This window comes from Miniopterus natalensis, chromosome 13 (assembly GCF_054644295.1).
Source record: "Miniopterus natalensis isolate mMinNat1 chromosome 13, mMinNat1.hap1, whole genome shotgun sequence".
Taxonomy (NCBI): Eukaryota; Metazoa; Chordata; class Mammalia; order Chiroptera; family Miniopteridae; genus Miniopterus; species Miniopterus natalensis.
Genome location: NC_142093.1, coordinates 51,687,689 through 51,703,086, shown reverse-complemented (window position 1 = coordinate 51,703,086; position 15,398 = coordinate 51,687,689). Strand labels below are relative to the sequence as shown.

The 15,398-nt window shown below is 42.9% G+C and overlaps 1 protein-coding gene across 1 annotated transcript in view; it reads left to right on the top strand.

Moving 5' to 3' along the window:
• ANAPC1 (anaphase promoting complex subunit 1) overlaps positions 1 to 10,341 on the top strand; it is an 87,710-nt gene extending 77,369 nt beyond the window's left edge. The window contains exons 43-48 of the mRNA XM_016216200.2: positions 600 to 738; positions 2,562 to 2,648; positions 3,995 to 4,090; positions 5,404 to 5,602; positions 9,279 to 9,413; positions 9,980 to 10,341. Coding sequence (XP_016071686.1) covers positions 600 to 738; positions 2,562 to 2,648; positions 3,995 to 4,090; positions 5,404 to 5,602; positions 9,279 to 9,413; positions 9,980 to 10,095 — 772 coding nt within the window. The 3' untranslated portion in view covers positions 10,096 to 10,341. The remainder of the gene's footprint in view (positions 1 to 599; positions 739 to 2,561; positions 2,649 to 3,994; positions 4,091 to 5,403; positions 5,603 to 9,278; positions 9,414 to 9,979) is intronic.
• The last annotated feature ends 5,057 nt before the right edge of the window (positions 10,342 to 15,398 follow it).

Sequence of the window (15,398 nt, the reverse complement as noted above, 5' to 3'; positions counted from 1 at the left end):
AGATTGTTGTCATAAAATTAAGATTATGGTCGATTGGTTTTGGGTAGAAATCAACGTATGTAAATAATTTCTTTGATGAACAGAGAATGTTAATATAATAATTTTACACTGGTGGTGGTATGTAAATTAAGTCTTTAACTTTTCAGAAAATTTAATAAGCTTGCAAAAGTTTTTATAGTTTAGCCTCACTTTCCATTTCCTTCAGACGGTCTATATAATAGCTGTTTCTGTATTGTGTCTTTAGATTTGCAGCATCATTTTCTTCTCTAGCTGTTTGGTACCTCTGTGATCCACACATAGTGCTCAGGGATATGAGGAACATGAAGACATGTCAGATAAATTACTGCCTTTGAAACTCATACATGAGTACGGTCCAGATGCCTTCTTAACAAGTTCCATGAATCTAGATGCCAAAGAAAAACTTTATTTTGGCTTTCTTGTAGGGACTGATTTAATTTCAGACACAGTAAATAATCATATACCTTAGTGGAAAATGGTAAAGACTTCATCTCATGAGAATATAGGGTTGGGAAACATGACGTTTCTGGCAAGAACCTCCAGTAATGCCTCATATTAAATTCATTCTTGTTTCCTTTCAGGTCAATCCTTTCCAAGGATGGGGTTTTATATGTTAAGCTCAGAGCAGGCCAGCTCTCCTACAAGGAAGATCCAATGGGATGGCAGAGTCTGTTGGCCCAGACTGTTGCTAACAGGAACTCCGAAGCTCGGGCTTTCAAGGTAATGTGCTTGGTGAAAACTGAAGGAGAGAGAAGAGTTCCACATTCCTCTAGCCCACCTAAGGCATCCTTCTGTGATAGCATTTATGGCACTGTTTAGATGGGCCTGCTCCCTCTGATCACTGCAGATTGTAAAGACTGAATGACCTGCATCTGTGCCGCCTTAAGTGGCAACCATAGTAAAATATAGGTAATGTGCCAGGACTCTAAGGATGATTCATATCTGACGGCAGGGATAGTCACAATATATCTTAATACTATAAAAATACTTAGTTTAATAATTTTACTCATTAATCTTCAACTCTGTCAAGATTTATTTAATTCTTGGCAAAAAATAGAAAAAATATTTTTGTGAGGTAGCACTTAGTTCCATTTTTAAACTTCCATGGGTTGCTTAAATCTTGGTGCCGATAGAATGACAACAGGTTTAGTCTTATTTTATTGGCTTTATCCTCTGAGTATCTGAATGCTAATGCCGTAGTGTTTGGAATGAATAAGTAAAGTGTGTATGAAGCAATCTCACTCTCATGGGGCCAGTACATATCTTGCTGTACATTCCAGAACTCAAATAAGCTTTCAACGTTAGAAATGTGTTCAGTGATCTACCATCAGAATTTCAGAATTTCACACCAGTTTTCAGGAATTCCATGAGCAAATCTATTGCTACTGGAGCTACCTTAGAAGCAGTGCAAAGTAGTCAGGGCCCCTAAGGATAGTTACATGGAGCAAAAAGCACAGCACACGGACTAGCTCAGTGGCAGCAGAGGACTGAGTGGCAGTCTTTGCTTTTCCATGTAAGGAGACAGCAATTTATTTTAATTCAACTCATATTTCATTTTAGGTCAGTTACTTACAACTGTCTTTATAATATTCCCAGGGTTTAAATGGATGTAGTTAACATCAATGAATATTGTTTGGCAGTATTTGATAGGTTGCGTAAGAAATACTTTTGCAGGATTTTTGGACAGAGTTTAACTTAAATTAGAACTACTGCTTCTTATGTAAATTAGAGCCCATCTCAGATACCCAGTTTGTAATTAGACTTGAGTTTGAATGGGCAAAGTGTATAAAAATGAAAAGACATCTCAATTTGCTACCTGCTGGGAGTCAGAAGTAAAATATAAGCCTTAGTGGAAAATGGTAATATACCTTCATTTTCACCTTGGATAATATTTTTTCTCTCTCACTATTTTTTTATTGTTGTAAAATACATATAACATAAAATTTACTATGTTAACCCTTATTAAGTGTACAGGTATCAGTGGTATAAGTACATTCATATTGTATAGCCATAACTTCCGTCATCTCCAGAACTCTTTTTTTCATCTTGAAAAATTGAAACTTTGTCCCCATTTAACAAGAACTCCCCATTCTCTACCCCATCCCTAGGCCTTGGCAACTTCCATTCACTTTCTCTCTCTCTGATTTTGGTGACTTAAGTAGAATCATCCAGTATTTGTCTTTTTTGAGGGGCTTATTTGAGTGGCATTCTTTTTTCCTTACCTTTTCAGTAACAATCTAGTGTGCTTTTCAGTTAGTCAGTGAATGAGAGGGAAAGCGTTTTTTTTGGGGGTGAGTTGTGTAAGAAAGACCAGTTTATTGGACTTTTGATAGTAGTTCTTGTTAGCTTATCCAAAAGCTTCTTGTAACTTCTGAGAACAGGTTGATGAAGCTGTAGCAGGTTTGTAAAACCTTGGGTTTTGTGGGATCATTGTGTGAAGAAAATGAGGGAGATTTCTTATAACTACATATATTACCATTTATGTGTAAAGAAAACAATCCTTATATTTTACTTACATTTGTTGTTGTTTGTTAATTTTTTAGCCTGAAACAATTTCAGCATTCACTTCCGATCCAGCACTTCTGTCATTTGCTGAGTATTTCTGCAAGCCCACTGTGAACATGGGTCAGGTATATATTATATGGTTTGCTCAACTCCAAGACTAGAATTTGTTATGTCTGTGGACACCACCAAAAAAATCTATAGTACCCCTATCTATCTTTGACAATGATGACATGCCTCAGGCACATTGGATGATTTTTGCTTGGCAAATATAGATTTTTTCCATAGTCTAAAAGTATGAAATTCATTAACTTCCTACAAACTTAAAATTTCTAAGACACTAATTTTAATAGGTGATAACTTCCATTTGTCCATTTTACTGATTTGTGTTTTCAGTGTTTACTGCTATTGTTTTCATGTAATTTTATTAATTTTGTTTTCTCTGTATTTTATAACCCTTCTTTCTGTTGGTCATAAAACTGTTCTCTTTAGGATTAAGAGGTTACCCAGATCACTGATTTAATCCATCATTGCAGATGGCAAAGGCTGAATGTAGGAATTATATAACCTGGGATTGATGGCCTATTTGCTTACCAGAGTGTGTGGCCTTGAGAATACTTGTAACCTCTCCAAGAGGCATTCTCCTCATTTTTAGAAGTGGGATTATAATAGAAACTACCTTACATTCTTGTTTAAAGGGTGAAGTGGAATAACCTTTGCCTCTAATATATTGAATCTTTACTCTGTACAGGCACACATCAGGGATTTTGTGGGTTGGGTCTTTCGGTGATATGGGTCTCATGGTGATGCGGGTTGTAATATTTTTGTTGGAGGAGGGACTTGTCTTCAGTTCATAACAAAATGCAACACCTGTGAAGAGCAATAAAGCGAAGTGCAGTAAAATGAGGGATGCCTCTATTAAACACTCTGCTCATTACTTTATGCAATTTTCTCATTTAATTCTCACCCTGAGGGTAGGCACTTTATCATTCTGGGTTTACAGGCAAGGAAACTGCCACTCAGAAATGTCACATGCCCAAGATCACAGCTAGTAAAGACTGGGCACTGCGCCCAAGGCCACAGATTTCTGATGAAGGCTCATTCTTGCCTTAACCCCAGCAGGATGTGGCTTTGCTGCCTCCTCCAGTCTTGTTTTGCTCCGTGTTTCTACTATATATTTGGATGCTGGATCCCCTTTCTGCATCCTGCCCTTGCCAGCACAACCCAAGGCTTGGTCCAGTTTTCTCCTCCACAGCATTGTGTCCTTAACTGTCCCTTGGGACTTAATTTTGGTTGTGTTTTATTGGTGTTTAAAGTTGTATGTGCTGTGATTTTATAAAGAGCCAGCTGTTTTACCTTTTTATGTCATTCACTGCGTTGCTTAAAAAGGGCCATACAGTTGCTATATAGTTTTTCTTGAATTGTTTCTGGAATGTACATTGATGTGCTACAATCAGCTTCTGATTTTTCACAGAAACAGGAAATTCTGGATCTGTTTTCTTCAGTGCTCTATGAGTGTGTTACTCAAGAGACCCCGGAGATGCTGCCTGCATACATAGCAATGGACCAGGTGTGGTTCACAAACTTATTTTCCTTCTTATGAGACTTATCCTGAACAGGGAGATAAGGTTCCTAAGTGCTCATGTTTTTATTTCTCCCCTGCATTTAGAAATTCAGAAATTGAAGCGTTATCAAAGTTGAAAGCTCTGTGCGTATAAAAAAAGCTTAGACTTTATGATTATAGCAGTGCCCTTTGTTGGCTGTCTTACTCTAGGGTTCCCATTCTCCCCCTTGTGTGGCCCCTGGCCTCCCCCGTGAGAGCCTCTCCCTGGAGGAGACTGCGCAAGTGAGCAGTGAGTGAACAAATGGCGCCTGCTGATGGCAGTCACATGCACACCTGCATGGTGAACCTAGCGAGAGGTTACAGGGCCAGTGTGTAGTCGAGGGAGCTCAAATTCATTTTTAATTTTTTTGTGTGTGTTATTGATGTTTTAAAAAAGCCTAAAAGGGGTAGTGCAGGAAGTGATTTTTGACAGCTTTCCTAAAAGATTGGATCAGTTTATTCACCCAGGTTATTAGAAACACATCAGCTTTTTAGTATATCATTCAGACCCAAATTTGCAGTTAAGCTAAGCCAGTAGTTTTCTAACTTGGCTAAAATTTATCTGGGAAATCTTAAAAAGTGCAGATTCTCGAAGCCCATTTCATAGCTACTGGATCAGAATTTCTGGGATGAGATCCAGAATTTACAGTGGTAAAGGGCTCTTCAGGCGGATATGAGACAGTGAGTTCATAGGTAGGCTTTTGGGACTCAGTGTCTAAAAAGCGGAGTGGGACGTACATTTAGGTAGGGGACAGTCCCCCAGACCTGAAAATCACATCATGCTAAGGAACATGCTGACGAAAAGGCAATGTCCAGTGTAACAGTCACATAGGCCCAGAATGCTGTCACTGTCTGATACCTGATAGTATTGATTAGAAAATGTCAGTGTGTGACTTCCACACTAGCACTGCTTTCCCACAACGCCTCTCCCTGCAGCAGCCAGTTCACAAGCTCTTTGCTCTTGCTGACTGGGAATGTGCTTTCCTCTTAGGCTCTGAACCTTCACCCTGTTGCCATCATGGGCCAGTGTCTATGGAGGAATATCCTGTCTGGTTGCCATCATGGTGGCTTTGCAGATGGGTCCCAGAAGCAGTATTATCAGAGGTGTTGCTTTTGCCTTCTGACCCTGGGATCCCTGGCCTTACCCCAGCCATGTCATACCTACCTGGTGTTCCCAGAGGTGACTGGCTGTAGACCTGTTGGGTATTCATTTTTTCAAAGCCATTGAGCCAAGAGTGACCTTATTTGCCCTTATGGCTTTTTTCTTTTCTCTCAACAAGGCTGTAAGAAGACTGGGAAGAAGAGAAATGTCTGAGACATCTGAACTTTGGCAGATAAAGTTGGTGTTGGAGTTTTTCAGCTCCAGAAGCCATCAGGAGCGGCTGCAGAACCACCCAAAGCGGGGGCTCTTCATGAACTCCGAGTTCCTGCCCGTTGTAAAATGCTCTATTGATAACACACTGGACCAGTGGCTACAAGGTAATAAGAGCCTGTGCCCCTTGTGCTTTTAAGATAATGCTGGGACTCAGCTTTTCTGTTCTAACATGTTCTCATTGGTAAGCAACACAAATCTGAGGACAAGCCAGAATGCCTGTGGATTTAACATTTCTAGTTAGGAGAAATAGACTGATTATCTACTTCAACTTCTTTAAAAACATATTTACTCTGTAAACCCTGGAGAGAACATACATGGCATTTTAAATAGCACTCTACACTTCAGAACCTGTTTTACCTTCTCTAGCGTTAGGTCATGTTTTCTTTCTGGCCTCTGTCTTCTGTACCTGAGGGGTGTGTCACCTCCCTGAGGCCAGTAGCCGTCTTTTTCCCTCTTCTATCCCCCCTCCCCCCAAAATTTGGTATGTGCTTATGGAGCGAATGCTTGTTTTACCAACTCTTGAGTCCATGAGAACATGGGACATCATGTCACGGTGGCTTTCTATCCATGGAAGCACTGACTTGTGATTGCAGGGAAATTGTGACGTCAGTCATAACAGTGTCCAAGTGAGTCTGCTTCCCCTGAAACAAATGATGGGGCCTTCGGTTTTATGGAAAGCTGTCTGTGTGTGACATATGGCTGAAGTTGGGTTTTAGTAGTCAACACCTTGATTTTATTTTTTTCAGTTCATATAGATGCTTCTGATACATATCTGACAGCAACCTGGTTTGGGTGAATACTGACCCTAATAACAATAGTAGTAACAATTCTTGATTCTTTAGTGTACTAGTAATCAAGAATCTAAGAGTTTGAATATAATTAAAAACTACCTATTATACTATGAAGTAAATTTCTGGAAAAAATTAAATTATAAACCAGATTTGAGGGATATACTTGGAAAACAGCAATTTCAAACTCCCAATGTTTATATTTAACACCTACATCTCATCTATCATTTCCTCGTAGGATTCGAAAGATCATGCAGTTAAAAAAAATTTTTAATAATTTTTTTCTCACTTTGGGGAAAAATACAAGTTATTTTATAGGTTTTCTTGTTTTTTTTTCTCTTCAGTTTAGCATTTGATTAACTACAACAGACCTTTGCTATTGTTAAGAAATTTGTCCTTAAATATCTGATTTGCAGATTTCCAGAACACAATGAAACTTTGGCAGTGACTAGAGCACTCTCTAAAACAGCACTGAACTGCTTTCTTCCTTTTGCTCTTTAGGACACTTGGTTACAGCATTGCTCTGTGCCTCCAAACTTGACTGCCACCCCGATTGCCAAAAATGTGTATTGATTTTCTAGTGAGGAACCATCACTTTTTAAAACTCTTAAATCTTGCCTGGCCGGGCTTGGTTCAGCGGTTGAGCGTCGACCTAGGATCCAGGCTATCGGGGTTCGATTACCGGACAGGGCACATGCCCAGGTTGCAGGCTCGGTCCCCAGGCGGGGTTGTGCAGGAGGCAGCCGATCAATGACTCTCTCTCATCATTGATGTTTCTCTTCCTCTCCCTTCCTCTCTCTGAAATCAATAAAGATCTATTTAAAAAAACAAAACAAAACAAAAAAAACTTCTTAAATCTAGTCTCCACTCTCCAAAGAACTAGCTGTTGGCTTTGGGATAGAGAACAATAAATTCAGTGAAGATGTATCAGTGCATGCATCAGTGTGGAAATGTCATTCCTGCGTGTACCTTAAAATCACAGATGCTACATGGACTTTCAGGGTCACTACTATTAACCCAGTCCAGTCATTCATCTGTGAATGCATTGGACTTACCATATTGTCTAGATGTTTTATGTGGCTCCTCAATTAGATTTTAATCTGAGCAAAGAAAATGGGTTTTAAGTGAAGAACTTGAAGTTTTATTAGCTTTTTAATATTTTATTATGGAAAATTTAAGGCATAACACAAATAAGCAGAATAGTTTAATAAGCTCCATTAGCCGGCCTCAGCAGTCACCAACATTCTGCCATCCTTCTGTCATCTGTACCTGCACCCATTGCCACATTCAGTTATTTTTTCAAATTGCGTGCCATTTTCTGTCCCTACCAGCAGTGGCTGCAGTGCAGTTTTTGGCATTGTCGGTTTAATTTTAGGCAGGCTGGTGAATGTGTAGTGGTATCTCATTTAGTTTGCATTTCCCTGGTGACTCATGGTGTTAACTATTTTTCATGTGCTTTTTTTGTTACTCATACACTCTTTGTGGAGTGCCTATTTAGCCTTTCCCCATTTTTAAATTAGCTCTCTCTTAGTTATTTGAGTTGTAGGAGCTTTGACAAAGTCTGGCTACAAGTTTTGAGATGGTTTGTGGATATGTGCTTCTACTTTTTGACTATTTGTTTTCTTAAGAGTGATTTTTGTTTAACACAAGTTTAAGTTTTGATGAGATTTAATTTATCAGTTTGTTTTATGGTTATTGCTTTTTGAGTGCTGTCCAAGAAATCATTCCTACTTCAGGTCATGAAGAATTTTAAAGTTTTCTGTTAAAAAGTTTTGCAATTTTATCTCTTATATTTAAGTATACAATTCATCTCAAATTAACCTTTTATGTGGTTGAGGAGTTGAGGTGTTTTTTGTTTTTGTTTTTAATACAGTTGTCCACTTGTTCCAGGACCATTTGTGGAAAAGACTTTTCTTTGTAATAAAATTGTTCTGGGGCTTTGTTGAAAATCAGTTTGCCTGAATAATCAGTATGAATCTGTTTCTGGGCTCAGTGCTGTACCATTGGTCGGTCTGTCTTGTCTGTATGCCAGGACTATATTGTCTTAATTACTGCAAATTCAGAATAAATTCTGAAATCTGGTAGTGGGAGTCGTGTTCAGAGGGGAATTTATAGCACTAAATGATTACAGTATGAAAGAGGAACAGTCTCAAGATACTAATAAAAGTTCAAGAAACTAGAAAATGAAAAGCAAAATAAACTGAAAGCAAGCTTTTCTTTTTCTAGTTTCTTGAAGCAAGAACTTCATCTAGTGACTTGTCTCAAGCTTAGCATTTTGCCCAGAAGAACAGAATGGCTTCTTTGAGCTTTGCCATAGGAATTAGGACATTTCTGTTTCCCAGAGCCTCCAGCAAATGTGTTGTCCAGCAGCTCGTATCTTGAACTTGAATTGGAACTCCTGCAGTTCCTCGATCAGTACCCTTGGCACAAAGTTTCCTTCACTGAGTGGCTCAGGTCTGCCTAGCCCTGACCCAGTCACTGTCAGGAGAATGGGATTGCCTGGTGCCCCAGCCCGCTGGTTCTATAAGTGTGGTCCCTGGAGCAGGAGCAGCAGCAGCCCCTGGGAACTTGTTAGAAGTGCAAGTTTTCTGGTCCCACTTAAGAAATTCTTGATGTGTTTTAATCAGCTCTCCAGGTTCAAATTTGAGAACCTCTGGCCTAGACTAATCAGAATCCAGGCTTGGAGCTGAAGTCAGTCCCCTCCAGTGTTACACAGTGGAGGGAAGGGTATTTGGGGAGACAGCCACAGTGTGCCACTGTACTTTTATAGCACTCATCACAATTAGCAATTATGTGTTTATTTGTGTGATCTCTGTCCCCCACAACTCTAAACTCTGCAGAGACAGACACTCTGGTTGACACAGTAGCCTTACTGCCCAGCACAATTTCTGCCTAGTATATGGTAAGTGCTCATTGAGTTCTTGCTGAAAAAGAATAAAAAGGCATCCCTCTGCCTGCCAGGTGTGTAGTTTCATTTGTGTTTCTCTCACAGCTGGGGGAGATGTGTGTGTGCATGCCTACCTCAGTGGGCAGCCCTGGGAGGAGTCGCAGCTGAGCATGCTGGCCTGCTTCCTTGTCTACCACTCCGTCCCAGCTCCACGGCACCTGCCATCTGTAGGACTAGAAGGTACTGCAGACCTAAATTCTCTTTTCAGTACGTGATTATCACTTAGTTTTTTAGTTTCTTGGTAGGAGACATTTCTAGTGAGTTATTTTCTCTAGGGTGTTTCTGTCTTCATTCGTGGATGGGTGTTACTTTTTGGAACCTTTTCGGAAAAAAAAAACTCTCTAAACTTTACACATGCATAAACTTTTATTTACATTCAGAAAACACCTGTATATACTAACACATTAAATGTTGTTGTTATTCTTTCATAATTGATTTTTTAAAAGTTATTTTTAGTTTTTTATTAATTGTATTTAAATAATATATATAATTAAATAAGAATAGTTTCACCTATAGTTAGCTATAGGTCACTTTCTGAAGTATAGAATGGGTGAATTTAAATTTTCATATCAAATTATGTTTTACAGTGCATTGGGGAAAATCATAATTTAAATTTCGTGTTGGGTAGCTGTTTTTAAAGGGAGGAATGCCAGCTTTAACCTGGTGTGGCCGGCGTTTCCTTGGAGGAGGATTGGGGTTGAGTCTGTTTAGAAGTATGACCTTTCCCACCACTTGCATTCCTTTAGGGAGCACCAGCTTTGCAGAACTCCTCTTCAAATTTAAACAGCTGAAAATGCCTGTGCGAGCTCTGCTAAGATTGGCTCCTTTGCTTCTTGGAAACCCACAGCCAATGGTTATGTGATCACATTTGGTGGAAAACCTGCCCTGCAATGTGACTTCTGCACAAAAACGTGACCAAACAGTACAGCTAAAGAAACATTTGTAAGTTTTATAATGCAATCAGGGCGAAATGAGCTTAACAAACCTCAATGTATTTTAAAGTCTGAGTGTTTTAAATGTTCTAGACTGTTGCTGTCAGCATTAACACATGATCTATATAAGTTACAATTTACTTTTTTAAATAAAGTTTTTTGGTTTGTTTTCAAAACTCTTGATTTCGTTTGGGGTTCCAGAGACTAGAGCATTGGGGGCTGGAGTGGACATTGGTTTTTAAAGTCCTTCTTCTATGATGATTCCAGTGAAGTGACTATGCTCAAAAATGCAGTTTTTCAAGAAGTTTTTAAAACTTTCTGCATCAACAAAAGGCCTTCAGTGTTTCCTAAGATGTCACAGTTGTCCTGCTTAAATTAGTGTGTGCCAGAAAGTATGATTGATCACCTAAATGGGAGATTTATATCCTAAGGAAGAATTACCCAGTGTGAAGCCTGCTCTAAATAGAGAAAGATGAAATTTCCACTATAGACATGGCTTCAGAAGTTGTTTCCACCCAAAACACAGAGAATTTATTCCTGTATCAGGGGTCTCTGGACTAGATGATGATGAAAGATACTCATACACAGGTGTCTCCAGCTTCCGGTTTCCAGTACAGAAAGAAGGCTCCCTGCTGTGCAGACTGTGACCTGTGCTCTGTGCTTCCTGAATGGCCACAGGGACCATACACTGGTGGAAGCTGTAGTCATGTCACATGTCTATATCCGAACTGTGGTGTTTAGCTTTAAAAGTGAAAATTAGAACAAATAGAAACATTTCCTTTGAGATTTTTGGTAACAACCGACATGGCATTTGCTTTTGCATTTCTCAGGCTTGGAGACCGGGTGGCTCGGTTCTCTAGACGCTCACAGTTCCATCTGCTCACCTCCCCCAGGACTTGCTCCTGTGTGGGGAGCGTGGGCGAGATGTGGCTGGCCGGGAAGGTGAAATTGTTTCCCTTCACTCTTGGTTTTTCTTTTCTAACTAAAAATAAAAAGAGTTAAAATGGTGGATTACAGAAATTCCATTGGAATCTAGATTTAAAGAACTCAGTATCTTGACAGCTGTTGCTTTGTCTTCACTCACAGTTGTTTACAACTTGTATGCTTTGCTTTGAAGAACAACTTGAGAGACAGTTGCACACATATGAACTCTCATGTATGAGGAGATCAGTCATTAGAATGTTGTCAACAAAAGCAAAAATTGGGCTTGGTGAGGGAGCAGAGTAGAAGATTGCACAGAGTCTGGAGACAGCACTCTCTTTGTATTTTGGGCCTCGTGACTAGTTGGCAGGGAGCAGAGAGGACATTCTGGGCAGTGTGCTCTTGGGCAGGCATGCTAGGATCATCAGAACCAATTTCAGCTACTTATGGGTTCTCAAAAAATCTTGAGTGTAGCTCTCACCATCCCAGCCTTCTCAGAGCCATGGCAATGGAATAGCTGGGGAAACACCCACGGTTCTCAAGTGCTTTGGCTCAGAAGTGGCCATATCACTTCCAGTCACAGCCTGTCGGTAGGAAGTAGTCGCATTGTTCCACCTCATGTGACTACTCCACTTGTCCTTGAAGGGGAGGATCAGAAGCTGGAGGGTGCTCGCAGTGTGTGTCACAGTGTGGCTCCTCACTTAACAACTCCCCACATCCATCTTGGCTGCTTGCACAGGTAAGTACACAGTTGCACACAGTTGCCTCCATAGATGGGCGTAACTAAGGACGCAGTACAGCTACATACACACACTCAGATGATTGTTTTCCAGTGTGAAGGCATGAACTTGTGGCAACCCTGAGGCACAGAGGCCAGGCCTTAGCAGGAGACATTGGGTTCTGCCTCTAGAGCTTCTCTCGGTCCTCCCTAATTTACTGAACAGGCTGCTTTCTCACCCTGTGTGTAGAAACCCGTCTTCATAGCTTATGGTGAGGGGCATGCCCCAGCTCCTGCATCTGTCAAACCTACACACAAATGAGCAAATCAAGCTCTAGTGACCTCTGGGCCACCTTTAACACTGCACCCGATCCCCGGCCCCCCCCCGCCGCCCCCCCCGGTGTCCATCCCTGTCTCTCTGAAGGACTTGGAGCCTGAACTGTGTCAAGGTCACAACTTCTGCTTTCATTTGGGGCATCATCTCTGTGCCGCCCCCTTTTTTTAGCACCTCTGAGCGATTTAAGGGTAATCTCACAAAACACATCGAGCTGGCTTTTGCTTTGCGAGTCGGTCTAAAAATCTTTTAGCAGCAACTTTAAATTTATCAATACAAACAGTATGCTCCATCTCAGTTGTGTCTGTTTCTATGTTGTTTAGTGTATTTTTTAGATTTACTGTGTCTTTGTTTGCTTTGCTTTTTAAACATTTGCTGTATTCGTCACTCTTAGCATTTAGGATGGCTCATGGTTTTTAATACATTTACTACTAATATGTTCATATTATACTCTCTTTTTTTTAAACCTCACTCTCATCTTTTTCCAGTATTGATGACCCCCTGGGACCTCCCCACTTCTCCCCAGCACCCATTCACAAGCCCCTCCTTTTCCCCTCCCTCCTCTCATTTTGAAAGTTGGGCTATTTCTACAGTGTCGGGCTATAATGGCATGTGATCTCCCCGTTTTATTCCTGCTCTTTTACCAGCCTCAGATGGGCACACCAGTAGCTAGGCTCAAGTGTCTGTTAGTCCTGTGGCTGAAATTCCTACCATTTCTCTATCGGACAAGACTGCTCGGCAGGTTGTCAGGAGGGGCCCCCAGCACTGTCCCCAGATGCCGATTGTCTCTAGAACTGGCAGGTCTCCTCTCCTTGTGTTTCGCCCCTTCCGCCGCCTCTTTTCCTCACAGTCTTCAGGTTCCTCCTCCTTGGAGTCCAGGCCTCTTCCCAGACTCCCCATCCCTTCTTCCTCTGCCAGTCCTTAGTCTTCACAGAGGCTCTTGATTCGGTCTCTTGGTTCCCTTGGGTGGACCTCCACATTACTGCTGCCCCTTCAGGACATCTGGGGGTTGGGGTCCACTGTGCCATGGCTGCTGTGGTTTGGGCTCTCCCTGCATTGGTCATCCTGCAGGTCTGAGGAAGCTGGGGGGTCCCATGCTGGTGCCACCTGGAGCCTGGGAAAGAGGCAGCTTCCATGTCTGGGAGGGGAGGGGAAGGCGGAGGTGGCGGCAGCTACAAGAAGATGAGAAAGTGAGGTCAGAGCAGAAGAGTAGGCAAACCCTGCCACATGGTGCGCTTTGGAAAGGAGCGCGGGAAATCAGTGTCGCCTTCCTGTTCCTATAAGTGACCAGACCCCAGTGGGTCCCTTGTTACTGCTATTTCTCTTTTTTTATTGTGCTAAAAATGTTATTTTCTTGGAATTTTGAGGATCCTAACATATACAGTTCTTGGTTCTCAATAAAAAGCCTGTGGATGAATTAAACTTTGTGGTTTATATCAGAGCAGCTGGCCTGCCTTCCTCTGTGAGGGCCAGTGAGGCTCTGGCACACCTGTCTCATGGCGCTGGCTGCACGCATGGGATTCTTCCAGCAGCCCCTCTGCCCAGGGAAGGGGTTTTCATGCATCTCACCCACTGTCCCCCCACTTCAAGTAAATCCAAGTATAAAACCTAAATTTAAACAAAGAAAAACACATTCTCTAAAGAGTGTGATTCTAGAGAGGTGGTCATTCTCTATAAAGATGTCACCCTGTGTATTTCCTCACAGTTCTGTTGTGCACGTGCTTCCTTTTCCCCAGTGGTTTTATTTTCAGAGACCAAAGCCCTGGGAGCCCCCTGTCCCTGACATATCATTCAAGCGCCTGGCTCGAGGTAGCTCACTTCATGTGGGAGGAACACAAGATGTGATGAAGTGCTGGAGCCTGCCTCTCTCCTCCGAGAGCCTCCATGGTCACAGTCCCTTTTCCAGAAAGGGTGACCTCAGTGTTTTACATATTTATGTTTAAAATTTTCAGCTCAGATCAAAATTCTGCAGAGGTTTTCATTACTTAGATCAGCATTTCTAAAACTTCTTAGAAAAAACATTGGTATGCAAATTGGGACTTGTGTTTGCATAGCAGGATTCCATAGGCAAATTCATGTTGAGAATTTTGATGTAAACACAGGTACTTTTCCTGTCACAGGAGTTCTCAGAGCCCTTCCTGTGCTAATGTTTACTGAGGGATACAGTCGCTTCCTCCTCCTGCCTCCAGCCCAGCTGAGGTGACTGCAGGGCACACAGCCCTGCCCCCCCCCCCACCTGTACTCACCTGGACCACCTGCAGCCCCCTGCTCTCCCCCTGGCAGCCTAGGGCGCGCAGCCACGCCCCCGACTCCAGACCCAGTGATGTGGATTCTGGGCCTGGATCTGAAAGGGAAGCAAAGGAGTGAGCACCTGGAGGAAGGGCCCAGCCCACCACCCCGGGGACACACCTCCTGAGGGACACACCTCCTCACACAGCTCTGGGGTGACCCAGGCTTGGTGCCCCATCGCATGGAAGAACTGCACCTTCAGCTTCAGGAACTCCTTGTAGAGCTCTGGCCAGTGCTCCCTGCCCAGCAGGAACTGGAATATGCTGCGCTTGGGTGTGGGGTTGTCCTCCTCCATGTCGGAGGCGATGTAGCTGCCACAGGAAAAGAGGGACACTGCCCAGGCCCAGCGACGACTCCCAGCCTCGGGGACACTTGGTGCCGGGGGCAGTGTGTCCAGGCGAGAGGGTCTGGAGGAGCCCTATCTGTAGGGGACCCAGGTCCAGGGGCCAGCAGGGCTGCCGTCAATGCAAGCCTGTTGGGGCTGTGCTGTGCAGGCTCCTGGCCCCCATTTCCCTGGTGTCCTCTCTCAGTCACTCATCTCTGGGCAGCAAGGGGGGTTACCTGGCTACTTCTCTTATCTCGGGACCTTACTCGTGGCCTGCCTTCTGCATGGCCACCTGACCCCTGACAGCCATTGTCTTCTCTGGCCAAGGAGAACCCCCACTTGAGACTGTCAGGATATGGGCAGTGGAACTGGAGGAGGCTGTGGGGTGGGAGTATTGGGCAGAACTGGGAGCAGGCTCTCCCCTCTGTGGCCAAAATAGGCACTCACAGGGCCAGGAAGAAGTGGATCCTGTTGTACAGATGTCCGGGCAGACCGACGCGGCCGAAGTACTCCACCACCATGGACAGCAAGTACTGCGGGCACAGGGTGGTGAGGGGGATGCTCAGGGTGGGACTGGCCTAGGGTCTCGGGGCCCTGGACGGGTCGGGATGAGACAAGGGAAGGCCGGGGAGGAGATGGCTCCGAG